Source organism: Oryza sativa, chromosome 1 (assembly GCF_034140825.1).
Source record: "Oryza sativa Japonica Group chromosome 1, ASM3414082v1".
NCBI lineage: Eukaryota > Viridiplantae > Streptophyta > Magnoliopsida > Poales > Poaceae > Oryza > Oryza sativa.
Window position 1 is genome coordinate 10,149,900 of NC_089035.1, and position 18,672 is coordinate 10,168,571.

The 18,672-nt window shown below is 41.3% G+C and overlaps 3 protein-coding genes across 3 annotated transcripts; 2 read left to right on the forward strand and 1 right to left on the reverse strand.

Moving 5' to 3' along the window:
• Positions 1-9,125: 9,125 nt before the first annotated feature.
• LOC4327905 (uncharacterized) lies at positions 9,126-10,231 on the forward strand. Its single transcript, XM_015767034.3, has one exon. The coding sequence runs from the start codon at positions 9,209-9,211 to the stop codon at positions 10,028-10,030; it is 822 nt and encodes a 273-aa protein (XP_015622520.1). The 5' UTR covers positions 9,126-9,208; the 3' UTR covers positions 10,031-10,231.
• Positions 10,232-11,453: 1,222 nt separating this feature from the next.
• On the forward strand, positions 11,454-13,295 carry LOC4327906 (uncharacterized). The gene has a single exon (XM_015763411.3). It carries the CDS (start codon positions 11,517-11,519, stop codon positions 11,847-11,849), a length of 333 nt encoding a protein of 110 aa, XP_015618897.1. The 5' UTR covers positions 11,454-11,516; the 3' UTR covers positions 11,850-13,295.
• On the reverse strand, positions 12,626-15,063 carry LOC4327907 (rhomboid-like protein 14, mitochondrial). Its single transcript, XM_015763309.3, has 2 exons — positions 14,721-15,063; positions 12,626-13,731 (listed from the first exon to the last, which is right to left on the reverse strand). Exons 1-2 carry the CDS (start codon positions 14,979-14,981, stop codon positions 12,940-12,942), a joined length of 1,053 nt encoding a protein of 350 aa, XP_015618795.1. The 5' UTR covers positions 14,982-15,063; the 3' UTR covers positions 12,626-12,939.
• Positions 15,064-18,672: the final 3,609 nt, after the last annotated feature.

Below are 18,672 nucleotides of genomic sequence, written 5' to 3' on the forward strand. Positions count from 1 at the left end.
CTTTGTAGCGCTCGACTAAATCTTCAACTTTATAATTGAAAACCTTCTCATTCAAGATGTTCAGAGAACTAAATAAGCATTTCAAGTTTTGTGTATGTGAAGTTAAAAAGAATAGCATCATAATTTCAAACAGTAAGTACTGGATGGTGTGGTGGTAAGGATGGATGTGTGTGGACTAGGTATTGAGTTTGATCCTCCATAGTCTATACCACTTGTGTGTATTTCAACCAAAAAAAAAGAGAGTAAATTTCACAAAACTACACGTTTTGTGGTCCAAGTTACAGAAAACCACACACACTTTGACACTTGGCACTTAAGTACATATATTTTGGTAGTGTAGTTTTACAAGACCACACTATCGATGAATGGATTCACCCGCGAAATGATGTGGTTGTTTCACCTAGGACGAGGATATGGCATCCTATTACTAGCCATCGCACGAAAATTAATAGGATGCCACATTCTCATCCTAGATGGAACAACCACGTCATCTCACGGGTGAATCCATTTATCGATAGTGTGGTTTTGTTAAACTAAACTACCAAAATATATGTACTTAAATGCCAAGTGTCAAAATGTGTGTGTTTTTCTGCAACTTGTACTATAAAACATGTAGTTTGTGAAATTTACTAAAAAAAAAAAGATGTTGCTTGTGACTTAGGTGTGCAAATGTGTAAGGATGCGTACTAAAATTCAAAAAAAATTTTGGATTTAGTTCTGGTGCCTGAAAATTCAAAATGTGGAAAATTCATTTTTCCAAACAGCTGTCTTAGTAATAATCGATTTTCCTATACGGCTGGGCAACCCACTCACGATAACCTCTATTTTCACAGACACCTAGCAAGATGCGAGCCGCTTAACCGCTTAAAAAATAGATTTTGGTCGTCTGCAAAAACCACTTCTATAGTAGTGTTCATAGCAGTTCTTCAGTTTTCTACGGAGCTTTTTTTTTTCTTGTTGGTGGTTTTTTAAAGGACTCAGGCTGTGTTAGGTGTTGGGTGGTGGGTGTTGGGAACCCATCACCTACGCATGGAAAACGTAGCGGTCCATTAGCACGTGATTAATTAAGTATTAGCTATTTTTTAAAAAAATGGATCAATATGATTTTTTAAGCAACTTTCGTATATAAACTTTTTTTTGCAAAATATACACCGTTTAGCAGTTTGAAAAGCGTGCGCGCGGAAAACGAGAGGGGAGAGTTGGGAACTCCTGGTATCGAACACACCCTTTAGAGTAGGTACAATAGCAGGCTATAAGCCAGCTATAGACACATTTCAAGAAAATAAAAAGGAGAGAGAAGAGTAGCGGGCTACTGATTTGTAGCCAGTTGCAGCACAGACTCCAAAATACATATGTATATGACATGTGGGACCAAATATTAATTGTGTAGTACATATTTATAGGTAACTATTATAAATTAATTATTAAATTGACTATAGATGATTTGTAATCAGCAGTTGACTATACTGTTAAACTTCCTCTTACTAGTACATGGTAGAATTGGAGGCGGATGACGTCCGCGTTTTGCCCTTTTTTTATTAATAAAGATGAATGTGGTATGCTTGCCTAGCCTATGTTTCAACCAAGACATTGCAAAAACTCACATTGCAAAAACTCGCTTAGTGAAAAGATCAACATAGGTAGGAATATATGCGATGCACTCTACCAGTCGATCCAGGCTTTAATCTCCTCACCCTTTGGTATCTTGTTCTCAAACTGACGGTGGCTGATCGAATAGGATAAATTCGCGACCAGCTAGTCCTACTGTACCCTTTCGTATTTTAATATATGACACCGTTAACTTTTCGATCAACGTTTGACTATTCGTTTTATTCAAAATTTTAGTGCGAATATGAAAATATTTATGTCATGCTTAAAGAATATTTGATGACGAATCAAATCACAATAAAATAAATGATAATTATATAAATTTTTTGAATAAGACGAATGGTCAAACGTTGGAAAAAGTCAACGGCGTCGTATAGAGGTAGTACTATGCTATGCAGCCTATGCTTCGACGAGACGGCGGCGCGACACCGCCACGCACGGGGATGGCATCACGCACCCGCACGCCGCGCGTCACCCACGACAATCTTCCCGGAGGCGCACGCGCACAACACAACACAAGCGCGTTACGTACGGCTTCCCTTCCCCCGCGATGGCGGATGGATGGATGGCCCCGCCCAACCCGATTTGACGGCCAGGGGGCGCAGCGCGCGGCGGGTCCGCGTCGCCACCAGAGCGCGCCCACCGACCCCGATCGATCTTTCTCCACGCAACGAACAACTACCCGGTCTATGTCCATCGATCGATCGATCGGCCCATCGATCAATCCTTTGATGGATTGAGATTTGGATATGATCGGATTGGCCGGCGCGCCGTGTCCATCCCATGGTCGTCCATGTCCATCGCCCCCAAAACTATGTTTTTCTTTTTGTTGACAATCCTGCGCCACGCGAAAGCTACGCCGTGCGCAGCGCTAGCCGCCGTTGCTTTTTACACGCACGCTTCTCACCGGCGGGCGACGAGGAACATGTGGGCCGGGGCTAGCGCGAGCCATCAGAGTTTTTTGGAGACTTGAGAGGCGGAGAAACTAGCAGTAGCAAAAAGCAGCTCGATCCAAATCACGTCGTTTTTCTTGTCAAGTGAGAAGTATGCTCCACTACTGCACTTTTAGTCTTCTTTTCGGAAGAGAGACATATATCCCGTGAAATATAGGAGTATTTTTTTTAAAAGATAATGAAATCCATTCTGACTTTTGTAAAGCTAAAATTAATTGTTACAAAGATTGTAGAAGAAATCGTTGCGAATTACAAAATTATAGCTTAAATAAAAACAAGAAATACTTAGAGCACCACCATAAAGGCATAATTTTTTTCTATAGTTGATGAGAGTATGTATAACCGTTGTTTCTCTCAACAGATTACAAAAGTTGTATATAGTACTTGTCTTTCTCAAACCAAAATCCAGAATCTCTAAAATCAACTATTGGTCGTACAAAAATAATAAATAAACAAAGTAACTAAGGCTTACTTCGAACAACCTACTGACTTGAGCATTTGAATTACATGTAAAACAAGACGACTCATTAGCATATGATTAATTGGACATTAATTATTACAATTTAAAAAATATATTTATTTGACTTTCTTTAAAGAACTTTTAGGTAGAAAATATTTATAAAAAAATACACCGTTTAACAGTTCGGAAAACATGTTTAAAAAAATCTACTCACTAAAAAGAATACAACAGTTAACAAAAGTTACTTTCTAATTTTTTTATAAAACTTATTTTATAAATGAATCCTTTAATAATCCCAGATCCTTAAGGCTTGCTTGGTAGACCTTTTATATCTGAAATGATTATAAAGTTACGGATCTGGAAAAATATGGCTAGTCCGCTCTTAAAAAAAAAGAGCTATGCTCTTAAAACGTAGCTCCAATCCAATATACTCCCTCCGTCCTAAAATATAAAAACATAAGATCAGATAGAATATTTCCTAGTACAATAAATCTAGACAGGTGTTATACTAGAAAATGTTTTATCTGGTGTTAGATTCTTATATTTTTATATTTTTGGGACGGAGGGAGTATTTTCTGAAGCAAATTCACCGAATAATTCATGCAAATTGAAAATGATTTGTCTCTAGCTTCACCGATAAAAAGATCCAGGAGCTGGAGCCCTTGCCAAAGATGGCACTAACCAGTGACACGTGTGGTATGGTAGCTTGGCCAGTGTGATGAAAGACGTGTGCAAAGGTCAGGCTCAAGGTTTTTAACCTTTCAGAATAACCTTGGCGCCGGCTATCCTCCCAATTTGCTATGCTAAGTAGTAGTATATTTCTATAGTATAAATAGCACAGTAGCAAATTCAAAGCACAATGAAATTTAATTTGAGATATCTGTGTTGTATCAAATTCAAATGTACGTTCTATTCATATTATAGAAACATACATGAGAAAAGTTAGTAACATAAATATTACCACTCACATATTTCGGCACCAACCTCTACACATGCCAATCGCCACACAAGACCCGATGCTAATCTGCCTGGCGCCAACACATTATGTATCAGTGTCAATTGTTTTGGCACCCACTTGAGGTCCATTTGTAGAATAAATTTCACTAAAAATCTAATCAACTACAAGTTTGCAGCAGATCAAGGCGAAAAAAAAACTTCTGGTAACCATGTTAATTTTTCAGTTCTAATCCGAATACGCAACTTTACCTTTTTAATCTGATCCAACTAATTAATACTACCTTTAGTTATTTATTAATAGCATAAAGTCACGGGATATACATGTTTTCTAAAAAGAAGACTAAAGTAGTATTTTATAAATGGGTCCTCAGGGATTATGTACCATCACAATATATGCAAGTTAAGCAGTCATTGGATAAAATAATGGTAAATTAATTCTATAGCATCGAAAGTTTATGAATCACTCTAATAATATTGAAAGTTATCTCTGTTATTTATTTTAGCATTCCGTCGACACTTCCGTTGCCTCCCCAGCCCATCCATATGTCTTATTCCTGCATTCCCCGTCTTCCTTTATTATACATACGAGCACTCTTGGCTAGTTGGCTGTGCAGTACTGCAGCAGCTAGAGTCTAGAGAGCGGTGATGCATCAACGAGAGCATGAGGGACTCAGTGATGTCGAGGCCCTGGGCAAACTCATCGTACGAACAACCTCATGATGATTGGTGTATATGACGAGCTTGAGGGAGCTCTGATGGCCAATGGTTATCATGGATGAGCAACCAGAGTTCGTGTGTGAAGTGGTCACGGGAAAGATTGGAGGAAGAGAAAGAAGGGCACTGTTGATACTTCATACCATGTCCTTTTTTTTGGAAAAACAATAAATAAATAAATACTAACAGAAGTTTGACATGAATGTAAAATGGATAAGAGATATACTTTTTGGTACCATTAAAGTGAACCGTTAATTTTCGATGCCACGGAACTTAAAATCCGAAACTTTCAATGCGCACTCTAGAACCAATTTTACCTAAAACAAATGAATAGAAAAACGTCTGAATCACCTACCGAACTATTAAGCCAGTCCAATTTACACTCCTAACTCAAACAGAGTGGTTTTAGACCTATGTGGCTATGTGGCTCCCTAACTCAAACAAAGTGGTTTTAGACCAATGTGACAGTACATGTGGTAGTCCAGTCAGCCAAAATGAATAAAAATAATTGATGGCCCTGCATGTCATTAACTCTCGTCCCTCTTTCTATCTCTAGGTGTGAGGCGGAACTGTGGAAGAGACTAATCCACACTTTACCAAGTCATCGGCATTGGCCTTGGCTCCGTGAGCTTTTTGTCATTGAGGGAGGAGGTTAATCCAGAGATGGGTGCGCCGTGAATCGGCCATCGCTGCTCCTCTTCCCCTTTTCCCCATAATGCCAGTGACCCTCGAGCTTGAGCTCTGATTTGGTGAGCTCTTGTAGCGCAGTGGTGGACGTAGGAATTTTACAATGAGATATGAAATTAAGAGAACTATTGGCTACATCAATAATAGGTTTGTGGATTGAAAGCAGCCAGGGATCAGAAAGGTAGATATAGGCTTGTGGACTATGGGTTGTTAAACGGATTGATATATTTCAAGTCCTAGATCCTACTTGGATTGATATATATGGTAAATAGACATATGCTTAGTTGATTTTTGGCGAAAAATTTTGGTCCCCATATCCTAGCATGCGTCCGTCCCTTCTGCAGCCAACTGACACCCACTTGGTGGAGCAGCAGCAACGGCGATAGGTAAGCCGTCGAGGTGCGGGGCCTCTCCTTCCTGTCACTTCGTCAGCTGCCAGCGAAGGAGAGGCCCTCGGGAAGGTGGAGGACTAGTGCTAGAGGTGACACAAGGAGGATGCTTTGCCTATTGTGGAGGGCGCCGCTGCCGCCGTCTTCCTCTGCTTGCTTGTGGAGGCCGTCACCGGTTCCTCCGCTTGCCCTAGATGGTGCCGCCGCCACCGTTTTCACCCACTTGCTCATAGAGGTCACCACCGGCGGTGAAAATGGCCGGTCTTTTGGGGAGAGAAGAGGAGATACATAGGTGAAGGGTTGAAGGCTAACATAGGTGAGGAGATACATAGGGTAAAATGCCTAGTTTTGTTGGCTTAATAGTTGTGGGCGAGGGAGAGGGGGAGGCTACTCAGACTTTTTTCCAGAGATATATGCCTAGGGGTGGGCAGAAAAAGACTGAACCGAAAAGACCGAGACCAATACCGAGAAATTCGATCCTAGGTGGTGAAAGACCGAATTTTATTCGGTCAATTTGGTTAGTCTCCTCGGTTAACCGGATAGACCGAATTATCAAAAAATGTCTATATGCAATCTACAATCCACTATGTTTAATAGGATTAAACTCTAATAATTTTCACATCCCTACTTCTTCTAGACATGCAATCTAATAAGAGTCTTTACTCATAAGTGCTTACGAATTTTTTTTGTGATTTTTGTGTTGAAAATTTCTCTTATTTCTTTGCATATATGAAAATGTTGTTGAATTTTGGTCAGGACCGAGACCGAGACCAAATTTATCGGTCATGATATTTTTGCGCTGAAATTCGGTCTTCACTTTTCAAAGACCGAAAAGACCGAAAAACCAAAGACCGAGACCGAAATTTTCGGTTAGACCGAATACCCATCCCTATATATATATATATATATATATATATATATATATATATATATATATATATATATATATATATATATATATATATATATATATGTGCGCCACAATAACTCTACCCAGTAAATACACTGCACATGTCCGGGATAGCCATATTGCTCGACAAAAAGTTAAGTTGGCAAAAGAAAAAGAAAAATCTAAAACCACTACCGCTCCACTTTTGATCCAACGGTCTTGTAATAGTGACCGCTGATATCGCCGTCGTCACTGTAGCCACGACTGGCAAAGCTGGTGATCGAATCGATCCCCCGCTGCTCGTCGGGCTTCGACAGCGCAAAAAATCGGCATCACGCACGCGGGTGGTGGCGGCCGCAGCGCGCGCGCGCGTTAGCTTCAGCTGGGAGGCGCAATGCGCGTCGTCGTAGTACGGTCGAGTCGATGGCGCCCCAGGCGATGTGACGGCCAGTGCGCCCCGCGACCGCGCGTGCCGTGTGGCCACCAGCGCCTGCGCCGACCAATGTCATGTACGCACGCAACGAACAACTAGTAGTACTAAACCCCATCGACGCGACGATGCAAATATCGGATCAGATCGCCACTCCTAGTACGTGTCGATCCATCACCCCACACACACACACACAAGTTAATTTTCTTGACTATCCTGTGCCTCGCGAAAGCTACCCGCAGCCGCCGCAGCTGCTTTCCACCGGCCCCCGGCGACGAACACTGTCGGGCCAGCCTATCAGTGACATCATAGGGAGGAGAAAAAGAAACGGAAAGCTGTAGCTCGATCGATCCAGCCACACGCCGTTTTCCTCGCGAGGTTTCATGTGCAAGAAATCTAGAGAAAGAGGAAACTTTGGTTGTGTTTTTTAGGGAGTTGGGTACCGAGGGCTTGTTTAGGTTGTGAATTTTTCTTTGTCACATCTAATGTTTGGATAGATGTTGGAAATGGTTTTTTGACATGAATAAAAAAACTAATTTTATAACTCGTCTAGAAACCGCGAGACTAATCTTTTGAGCATAACTAATCCACCATTAGCACATATGAGTTACTGTAACACTTATGGCTAATCATGGACTAGTTAGCTAGGCTCAAAAGATCCGTCTCGTGATTTTCCCCCTAACTATGCAATTAGTTTTTTTAATCTATATTTAATACTCTATACATGTGTCCAAAGATTCGATGTGATGTTTTTGGAAAATTTTTTTGAGAAACTAAACCAGGTCTGAGCGTTTCTAACATCTCCTCTCTCGTTTTCCGCGCAAAACAATATGTTCTTTTAAGTTTTATATGGAAAAGTTGATTTTTTAAAAAAATCATATTAATCATTTTTTAAATTTTAAGCTAATACTTAATTAATCATGATAAATTATTCTGTTTCGCATGTGTGAAGGATTAGTTCCCAACCCATATGTACATAGAACCTTAAAAAGAGTTGGAAACCCTTACGTACCCTAGCTCGTAGAACATAGCGAAAGATTAGCATATTATTAATTAAGTATTAGCTTTAAAACATTAAAAATTAATTAATATAATTTTTCAAGATAATTTTTCTATAGAAAATTTTTAAGAAACATATTATTAGTAATTTCGAAAAGCGTGTGTAAAAAGTAGTAGTTGGAAAGGTGTAGTACTCCATAGAACACATAACCTCTCTGCTCCAACCAACCAACGATGGAGTTTTTCTTCTCGAGCACAAAGTACACATATGCTCCACTAGCTAGCGCGCTTCAGGTATGCTTTTTCTATGTGCAAACATATCTTAAATATATAAGCTAGGAGTAATAAAGTAACTGAAAGTAAGTTTGTTCGGTCGCATGAAGAGATAATGTAATATAAGCAGTAGGAGTAGATATTATCACTAGCTAGTCACACGGACACAGTGCAGGACAGTATACTAGTAGTAGTGTTCTTTTCTCTCTTTCTTTTTTTTTCTTTTGAGAACTTAGTAGTAGTGTTCTTGAAGCTCTTTTTTCTACATCACACACCAGATGAGATTTATTGCTACGGCGAAAAGTTTGTGTATCTGATGGAGTAGCCAACTTGGTTAGGTATTGCGACGGCCAATCAATGCGATGGTACGTGCTGTAACTGTAATCGATCACGCCGGGAAAGTAACAAATTAAAATTAAACCCACAATCGAAATAAAAAGATTTCTCATACGTAAGCAGAGACCACAGACACACACACTTTATGCTTGGCTACAAGGCGTTGAAGCAGAGTGGCCGTGCTGTTATGTTTAGCTCTCCTTAGTATAGCAGCAATAAACAGGAGATTACGACCTGCGATCCAGATTACAATTACTAACTTGTGTCCTAATTAATCAACCCGATGGACATCCAACCGAACAGACACGAGGGTTATCTTCCTTTTCTCTTCTTCTTCTTCTTCTTTTGCGTGGGGAGCGATTAACACGCGTGCGTCGCTGATTGGCTCGCCATGGCTATAAATCTCGAGGTCGGTTGCCCCTTGCTGTCCACTGCCTGAGAAGCCGAGACCACTACAAGCAGCAACTAGCTTAGCTAGCTAGCTACTGGTGATCAGGCACGAGCTAGCCGGCCATGGCGAGGCGTCGCCATGCTTGCTTTCTTCTCCTGCTGCCTCTGCTGGTGCTGCAGCTTCTTCTTGCTGGGGGAAGCTTGGTTGATGATCTTCCTGCTGCAACTCATCAGGTGCCGAGGTTAGTAGGGCCACAGCGCAAGTTACAGCAGCTTCCAAACCCAAGGCCACAGCCGCAACCATTGCCCCAGCCAAACCCAAATCCACAGCCACAACCACTCCCACAGCCACAGCCACAGCCACAACCACAACCACAACCTCTGCCACAACCGCAGCCGCAACCACAGCCTTTACCGCTACCAGGCCCACAACCATTACCGCAACCCGGCCCGCAGCCGAACCCAAACCCCCAACCGTTACCACAGCCAAACCCAAATCCCCAGCCTTTACCTCAGCCAGACCCGAACGCTCCGCCGTTGCCTCTGCCGCAGCCTAACCCAAACAACCCGCAACCTCTGCCGCAGCCAGACCCTAACGCGCCATCACTACCTCTGCCGCAGCCAGACCCAAACGCGCCACCACTGCCTCTGCCACAACCTGATCCGAACGCGCCACCACAACCTTTGCCGCAACCAGACCCAAACAACCCTCAACCTTTACCGCAACCTGACCCTAACGCACCACCACAGCCTTTGCCGCAACCAGACCCTAACTCGCCGCCACAGCCTTTGCCGCAACCAGACCCGAACACGCCTCCTGGCCAACAAATTAATGCAAAGATATCATCACAGCCGGATTCTATTGGTGGAGCCAGAACTTTATATCCATACGGTGTAATATACAATCTCATGCCATTGTTTAGCCTATTCTTCTATATGTTTTGATAGTAAGGAGAGGCTTATTGTTGTAAATAAGCGTGCTGAGTTACCATTTTTAGATTGCATGTATATACACATTGCCATGTTGATAGGTTTGCTATGTTATCTTTTTTTTTTGTTTGAGATGGAGGTTTGCTATGTACTGCACTGGCTTGTACCCTGATATTTTTGTGTATGTTAATACACACCTATTTACCTCTTTGTGTACACATTTGATGCATATGTGTGAAGTCTGTCTTTGCCTCCACCTTATCCAACTTGATGGCTACAATGATCAATCTGTCAGCATCGATAGTTCCTTTTCCTAGCTACTAAGTATACATAGTTCGAGCGAAATAGAAATGGCAAAGCTTTCTATAAAAAAAAAAGAAATAGAAAAAAAATAGAAATGGGTAAACTGTCATGGTCAAACCAGGTCCTGTAAGGAATCAATGTCATACGGCTTATCTGCCAATTGTTCTTTTTAATACCGAGCCAGTGAGCGTTGGTGTTATATTAAGCATAAATAGAAATTATGTACAGGTTCACCCAAGTGGTGAAGAAAATGAAAAAGGAAAACGTGTTATAACACACAAACACACATGCATCTAATAAGGAGATATTCTCGCTATTTCATCAATGATTTTCACTATGCATGAGAAAAATCTGCCAATTGTTTAATTAATTTGCACACTGACGAGCTTAATTAGTCAAGCTGTGGACTTGTGTACATGAAATTTGCAGGAGTAAATGAGTATTTGAGAAACCAAATAAGTTAGTCTTGATTGATTGGCAGATGACAGCATAATAGCCGTAAGCCGGCACGTACTGTTGGAAAAACCATAGTTTGTTACTGTCGACGATCAACCGGTCACATGTTATTAAAACGAAATCACAATATTTTCAAGCATCAATCACTGTTTACAGTACGGCACAACCGTTTTAAGCTACTTTTCTACCCGATCACAAATTGAAAAGAAAAAAAAAACATGCACTGATGCACATATATAACAACCGGCCGGCAAGTCGGCAACCGTACACTGTCCGTTGCAAACCAGATATATATACCATCAGATGTTAAATGCACGACGTCATGCAAATGCGACTGTGAGACCGGTGATGTGTTCGACCGGGCCCTGCTAGCGATTGATCAAAATGAAGTGATAAGAGGTAGTTCACGAAAAGTGTAGTCTTTTTTTTCCTTTTCTCATAGTTCTTGAGGTAGCGTGAGGTACAACTTTGCCGACCATGGTAGAAAATCTCCATGGAAAATTTTACTAAAATGGATAGCGTGCGAACTGCAAAAATTGCAAAGCGTGAGGGGCAGAGATCAAGATCGATCATATTCATTGGGAACATAACCGGGAAGCCCCCACCGTGAAGTAAAGGCATCGGAGACCAGGAGAATATGGCGTTAATTAATTAACCCGGTAGGTTAGTATAGCACTCTGCAGTTTTCCCCGATCGACGACGTCGTCTTCTCCGTCTTCGTCGCCGCGACACCGGCGAGATCATGGAGATGGGCAAATACAGCAGCAGCGAGAGGAAGAAGGGCCCCGAGAAGGACACGTCCATCAGGTCGGCCACCGTGTCCTTCTCGTCCTCCTCGTCGTCAGCCGGTACACGCCCTTCTTGCTGGCGTAGCGTCGTGACGACCGCGACCGCGAGACGGCGCTGCTGCGGCGGCGACGAGCACGACACGGCGGCGCGCGCCTCCGTCCTCCACGGTGACCACCACCTCGGCGGCATCGGCAAGAAGGTGGACGCGAGCGCGGGCGCGGGTGTCAGGACGCTCGTCGAGCGCAACGATTTCTACTGCCAGGAATGCAACACGCACGGCAAATAGGTGAAAGGCCAAACATCTTGGGTTTCTCTCCTGTTTTTTTTTTCCAGCTGCTCTTACATTTCTGCTTGAACAATACTCCCTCCGTTTAATATTATAAAACTTTTTAGTATTACTCACATTCATATAAATGTTAATGAACCTAAACATAATTTATTTTAGATTCATTAACATCTATATGAATATGGGTAATGCTAGAAATTTTTATAATATGAAATGGAGGAAATAACACGGTGTGTGTACGTTTATTGTCAATCTGTGATAGAGGATGTATTCGTAATGCATTAATGTATTTGGTGAGAGATGGCAAGAGGAAAATTGGCACATTACCAACCTAACCTAACCTTGTAGAGGAAAATTGGTACATTAACCTTTCAGACGGTGAGAGCGTATCTGTGTATACACACGCCTCCTCCCACCTGGTGAGTTAAGCCCTGTTCCTGTCAATGTGGACTTCTGGAATTGATGCCCTCAAATGTCTGGAACCAACCATGATTCCAACAACTCGTCTGCTTCTATTCTGAAGACAACAAGATCAGACAAGAAGAAAGTAAAGAGACAACAACTCGTCTGCTTCTATTCACAACATTTGGACATGCAACCGGATCCTTAATAAGCTGCCACTTTGAAAAGGAATTCTCACCACTTCTACCTGATGTTGATGATGCAGATTTCCGTTCACACACTGCAAGTGCTAAAAGAACCGTGAAAAGGAATGCTCTGTAGGCCTGCAAATAACGGCCAAACATGTACTAGGTGACAGACATACAGCAGGGGTATTATATGCCGAAGTCAACTACTGTAATACTCCATTTATCCAGAAAAAAGGACATAATTACATACTTTGAAGGCATAGCTGATGAGACAACCTAAAGATATATTATGAGGGGATCCTAAAGAATGGAGCTAAATACTTAGTAGCAATAAACTTGAATAGGCAAGTTAAAACTTCAGTATTCATTGGACACAAGAATGTTCTGAAGCTATGTAGCAATAGCACAGGAAGGCATGAAAGGGCATTTTTCAGTTTTCATGAGAATTAGCTTCCTTCCTGTACCACAAAAAACTTGATTTGCTAGAGCAATGGTTCACGTCATCTGGAAAATCTCTCGAGCCTCCTACGGCGAATCTCCTCAACCGATGGCTCCCCATTCCCCCCAGCTTGGAGGTGCTGTCTATGAGAAAAAGCATGGTCCTCACGTGCACTGCTGCACATTTCACAGATATCTGTCGACGGCGAGTTGTCATAAGTGCAGGCTGAGCATCTCCATATACCTCGACCATTCTCTCTTGCTGAACCACGGCCAACTCTGCCTCGACTTGGGGTGTAACCCTGAGGACGGCCAGACCTGAAAAGCTTCTGAACAAACCCTACTGGCCATCTCACAGCTTTTCCAATTCCTGAAATCAGAAGAGAAAGCGGGTCTGGCCCAGAGAATGATCGCTTAAGCCAAAGGTAGGCCAATCCAGCAAGTATTCCACCGAGATGGCCAATAAGAGATGTCCCAGGAATAAAAGCCTGAATGAGGAGTAATTCAGCCCAGGCAGCATATTTTGCTGGAATAACCACCCCATGAAGAAAGACATAATCGTCTGACCAGGCATTCAGCACGACCTTCATACCAAATAGTACTCCAGAGAATCCAACAGCATATTGATCATAATAAGCCTCATCATTGCCGAACAGGAGTAAACCTTTGGACAAAAGTAGTGTGATGCCTTGTGACATGCCAAGCAATGCAGCAACCATAGAGGCAAACTCAACACTACCCATGGATGTTTCAAGCTGGATGCCCTTCCATAAGAGAGATGACATGTTGAAGAAGAAGTGAGTTTCGCTCAAGTGGTAGAAAGCCGACAGGAAGAAGCGTGTCAGGTCACAGTACTGCAACAAACCAACAACGATCATCTTGCTTAGTCAGGTGGAACCAGCAGACTGTAACTTCAAAACAATAAAATAGAAGGTGTAGGAAATCCAAATGGGGTTCACAACTATACCCATAATATTTTAGAGCAGATGATGTGTATCTGTATCCTACTAATGAGTTATTTTCCAAGAAGACCAGCTTACTAGCAAATTTTAGAGAAAAATGCCCTATAGGAATTGACAAAACACATTGTGAATAGAAGCTGCATACTCCTTCTAGTCACAAAAAAAAAACATGTCGTTTTGAACATGTTTCAACTCAAACTTTAAAATCCCTTTCGAAATATTTAGGCTGGATGTATGACAATCATATGCACAGATTTTCCTCGCAAAGTAACTTTACTAATATAATCATTTTATGAGGATTCAAATGTTTTGCAATAGAAATTATCGGTCAAAAGCTACATTACGAAACAGTGTTGAAGTCCAAAATGACATGTGTTTTTAACTGGAGGAAGTATATTTCACTGAACTAGAATTACATATAGGATGATCTTTTTTTTTGTCAACTAGAGTAAATGCTTGTAGCAGAGCAGGCTCAAAGAGGAGAAAATTCTCTCTTCATCAGCTCCTCCAGCCTCCAATTCTCTGTTCCCCTCTGCAAATACAAACATTACCACGAAACTACCAGCAATTACTCCCAATAGAAGGATACTACTCCCAAATTTCCCAACTCATTATGCAGTCAGTAATCCCGCTACCAAATTCCCACAAGCTGAAATTCGCATAATCTACCATGTACTGATCAGCTAAAGCGAAAGCCTCGACACAATTAGCACGCCAGGAAGCGCAGCCGCAATTCTACAGCCCTACTAGAATGGGCGAAGAAGTGGAAAAATGGCCCAGAATCCTATGTGAATTTTCTGTTTCTTCTTCTTCTCCTAGGGGAGAAATCAGGATCAATCCAAACACAAGGGGAGGGTTGGTGGAGGGGAAGCTCCTCTTACGTGAATGATGAGGTGAGGGTTGAAGGCGACGCGGTTGAGCGAAGGGAGGAGCGCGTCGAGGGAGCCTGGGCGGAGGTACAGCAGCGCGTTGGCGGCGAGCAGCGCCGCCGTCACGGGGGGCCGGCTGGCGCCCGCGCGGCCGTACTCGAGCAGCACCTGCAGCGCCAGCAGGGGCAGCATCCCTCTCGGCCGGCCGACCCCGCCGCCGCCGCCGCCGCCGTAGAAGCTCGGCCGCCGGCCGCTGCTCATTCCGGCCCCCATCGCCGGAGATTGACTGGGTCACTGACTGGTGGGGCCAACGAAGGCGGAAGACTTGGAAGTCGACACGCCACGCAATTCCCTTGTGAAATTCGCTCCTGCTCTCCTGGTTTCCTTATATTTCTGGATGAGTCGGTTTCTTTCTTTCTTTTTTTTTTGGTTTCTTTCTTCCATCGCAAGAGATGGCCGGAAGCAACGGAACCTTCCGGATAATTCTCGAGCAGGATGCTTCCAAGCTGACATCACGGAACTATTTGCCATCAGATAAATTCTCAACAATTATAAACCATACTGGGTATCGGTTTAGATTTATAAGTTTATGTTATTTTAGTCATTTTTTTAATTACACAGTACTCCCTCCATCTACTTATAGTCATATTTCTAAATCTAAAAAAATTATTTTTGATAGGCATATTTCAATCCAACAACCTATTATTTTAATTGACTTTCTCGGATTTAATGTGTGACTCCCTATTCTTCCATACATGATTGGTTATATGGGCATCGAGAAATGTAAATATTAATGAATCGCTTGTTTACGAAGAATGACTAGTAGCATGTTTAAATGGATGATAAGTAGAATTACTTATCCTTGATCTATATGTCAAGATGAAATATTATTATCAAAAATAGATGGAGAGAGTATAAGCTAATGGATTCAAAGTTAATGGTGGATTTATACATTTCCTTTGGAAGAGAATGCTTTATTAATCACTCATTAATGTAATTAAAGCCTATTTATTTAGATTTAGACTTATCGATTTCAACTTTAAAAGTAACTTTTAAGTTAGCGTTTTGGTTTATACTCCCTCCATCTATTTTTGATAGTCATATTTCCAAATCTGAAAAATTTATTTTTGATAGGTTATTTCAATTCAACAACCTATCCTCTTAATAACTTTCTCGGATTTAATGCATGACTCTCCATTATTCCACTCAAGATTGGCTACATGGGCATTGAGAAATGTAAATATTAATGAATCGCTTGTTTACGAGGAATAACTAGTAGCATGCTTAAATGGATGATAAGTAGAATTACTTATCCGTGGTCTGTGTGCCAAAATGAAATATGACTATCAAAAGTAGATGGAGGGAGTATGATTTATGTATAAGCCAATAAATTTAAAGCATCTAGTTACCACATATAAGAATAAAAATCTCCGACCTAGTTTTTTTTCTTAATACTACCTCCGTTTTTTAATACTACATCCGTCTCAGAATACTTGTCGCTTTGAGTTTTTGTTTCTAAAGTTTGATCATTCGTCTTATTTAAAATATTATGGAATTATTATTTATTTTTTGTGACTTGCTTTATTATCAAAAGTACTTTAAGTATGACTTATCATTTTTTATATTTGCACTAATTTTTAAAATAAGACGAATGGTCAAACGTCGCAAAAAAAGTCAAAGCGATAACTATTATGGGACGGAGGTAGTAGATGACATTGTTGACTTTTGTCACACGTTTGACTATTTGTCTTAATATAAAATTACATAATTATAATTTATTTTGTTGTGAGTTGTTTTATCACTTAAAGTACTTTAAGTATGATTTATATTTTATACATTTGCATAAAATTTTTAAATAAGACGAATAGTCAAACAAGTGTTTAAAAGTCAACGACGTAATCTATTAAAAAATAATAGAGGGAGCATTATAAGAGTGGCTTATGGCTTTAAAATACCAAACTAGAAAATTTGACTTTTTGGCTCATAAACAAAGAGGGCCGTAGTGACTTATGGCTTCAAAAAGGCAAACAAAAAGTCTGTTTGTTTATTTAGGCTTAGTTTTTTTTTCTTTTGCTCATAAGATAACTTATAAATATAATAAATAAAGACAGCATAATCCATCCACACAAGAAAAACATATGACATTCTCCCAAATGGCATATTCTCGGTGAGCACTCTTCTAAGGTGCCCATCAGTTGGCTTATATTTAGGGAATAAGCCAAACGACATATTTACAAACGAAAAATAATTTATGAATAAAACTTTTATATATGTGTTCTTAGTGATCTGAAAGTAAAGGCTAAAAAATAAACTTTGATGAGGCCGTAAACCTAAAAAACAACTCCAAATTTAAGGTTGAAAATTCAAATTTTAGCTAATAAGCATAAGCATAAGCATAAGTGAAAAGATTAGGCCGTAAATGACTTTAGGCATGATCACTTTATCATCGCTTTCGACCCTACCAAATTTTTGGTAGGGCAATAAGCTAAACATGAATTTTCCAATATCATCCTGCAAAAAATTGGTAGTTCCGGAAGCTTCCTCTTAAAAAACACCGCCAAAATTTGAAAAGATACTTTTTCGCGAACGCAAAAATTTAAAAAGACATCAAACCAAACACACCCAACTCTACCAAAATTTGGTATTGCCAAAATGAATTTGTCACTACCAAGTTTTGGTAAGGTTGATTTTTGGCAACAAAGTGAACAAGCCCTTTAAATTTTCCTTTCATCGAAATGAGAAGATTTTCTGGTCGTGTGCAATTTTCTAGTCTACTAGGCATCACATCACATCTCATGAAAAAAATGAATGTTCACCCTCCTCCTTCCTCTAGCTAAAGGACATCTTTTCCCTCCGACCTCCCCATGTGACTTGAGCTGGCTATGCCACCACCACAAATGTCAAGCCGTCGAGCCGAGGTCATCGAAGGAGGGCTGACAGCGATGAGGACAAGATGATGTGGGGATAGCGGAGCATGGGGAAGATGATGGGACTTGGGGTTTTGACTGAGGGAGATGACCTCGGGCAACATGTCATGACGATCGGCCTAGATCCGAGGTCTCATTGTGTCTAGCTCTATGGAGGGGAACGTCAACAGTTTATGCATGCCTTGCCGAGAAAGGTTGGGGAGGGTACCGATGAACACCCTTTTGATATGGTGTGCAAGGGCAAGAGAAAAGCAGAGGAAAGGAGACACGGAGATGGCTAGAGCTCGCTAGTGGGGCTACCAGCGTGCAGGAATGTCGTCAAAGCCGAGGTAGCTCACCACACAGGGAATGAGTAGGGGTGGAGTAAGAAGGAAGGAACCAGGGCAGTTCACTAATCAAGGAGTGAGTTGGGTGGGAGCAAGAAGAAAGAAAGATGGGGCAAAATCAGTATTTCTCCATCGAGTGCCACGTCACCCAATGATGTGGCGTCCATGTGGTAAAATATTGTGTTAAAAATTGCAACGAATCAAGTTTAGTCCCTTGATCCAAACACTATCAAAGCCATACATATGAGTATGCGGACGCGGGACGACACATACACACATGGGACGACGCGGGTGGAGGCGTGGAGTGGACATGGAACGATGCAGGTGACACGGATCTCTAAGGACGGGACATGCGATGTTCTTAGGGATAAATGGTATTCTGTCCGACGGTATTCACAGTGTAGTCATCCATAATGCTTATATTTAAGAGAAGGGAAAATAAGAAGATTGATAAGATATGTAAAATTAACGAGATGAGCTACTAGCACATGTTCAATTGAGTATTAATTTATTTTAAACTTGAAAAATGAATTAGTGTGATTTTTAAAAATAACTACTGTATCCTATAGCATAACACAGCAATGACATACATCATACATGAAGCAATTAAAGAATGACCGGAGAGTTTTCGGTCGTCGCAAGATCCATCAAGCGCAGTATTTTACTCAAGGACCAAAGATGTGTCTGTTGTTTGCTTTTGGCCTTTTGGTC

Bases quoted from the DNA above. Each gene is read 5' to 3' on its own strand.
- LOC4327905 (XM_015767034.3), top strand. From the start codon at position 9,209: ATGGCGAGGCGTCGCCATGCTTGCTTTCTTCTCCTGCTGCCTCTGCTG.
- LOC4327906 (XM_015763411.3), top strand. From the start codon at position 11,517: ATGGAGATGGGCAAATACAGCAGCAGCGAGAGGAAGAAGGGCCCCGAG.
- LOC4327907 (XM_015763309.3), bottom strand. From the start codon at position 14,981: ATGGGGGCCGGAATGAGCAGCGGCCGGCGGCCGAGCTTCTACGGCGGC. The intron at 13,732-14,720 runs GTAAGAGGAGCT...GGTTTGTTGCAG, and splicing joins ACCCTCACCTCATCATTCAC to TACTGTGACCTGACACGCTT.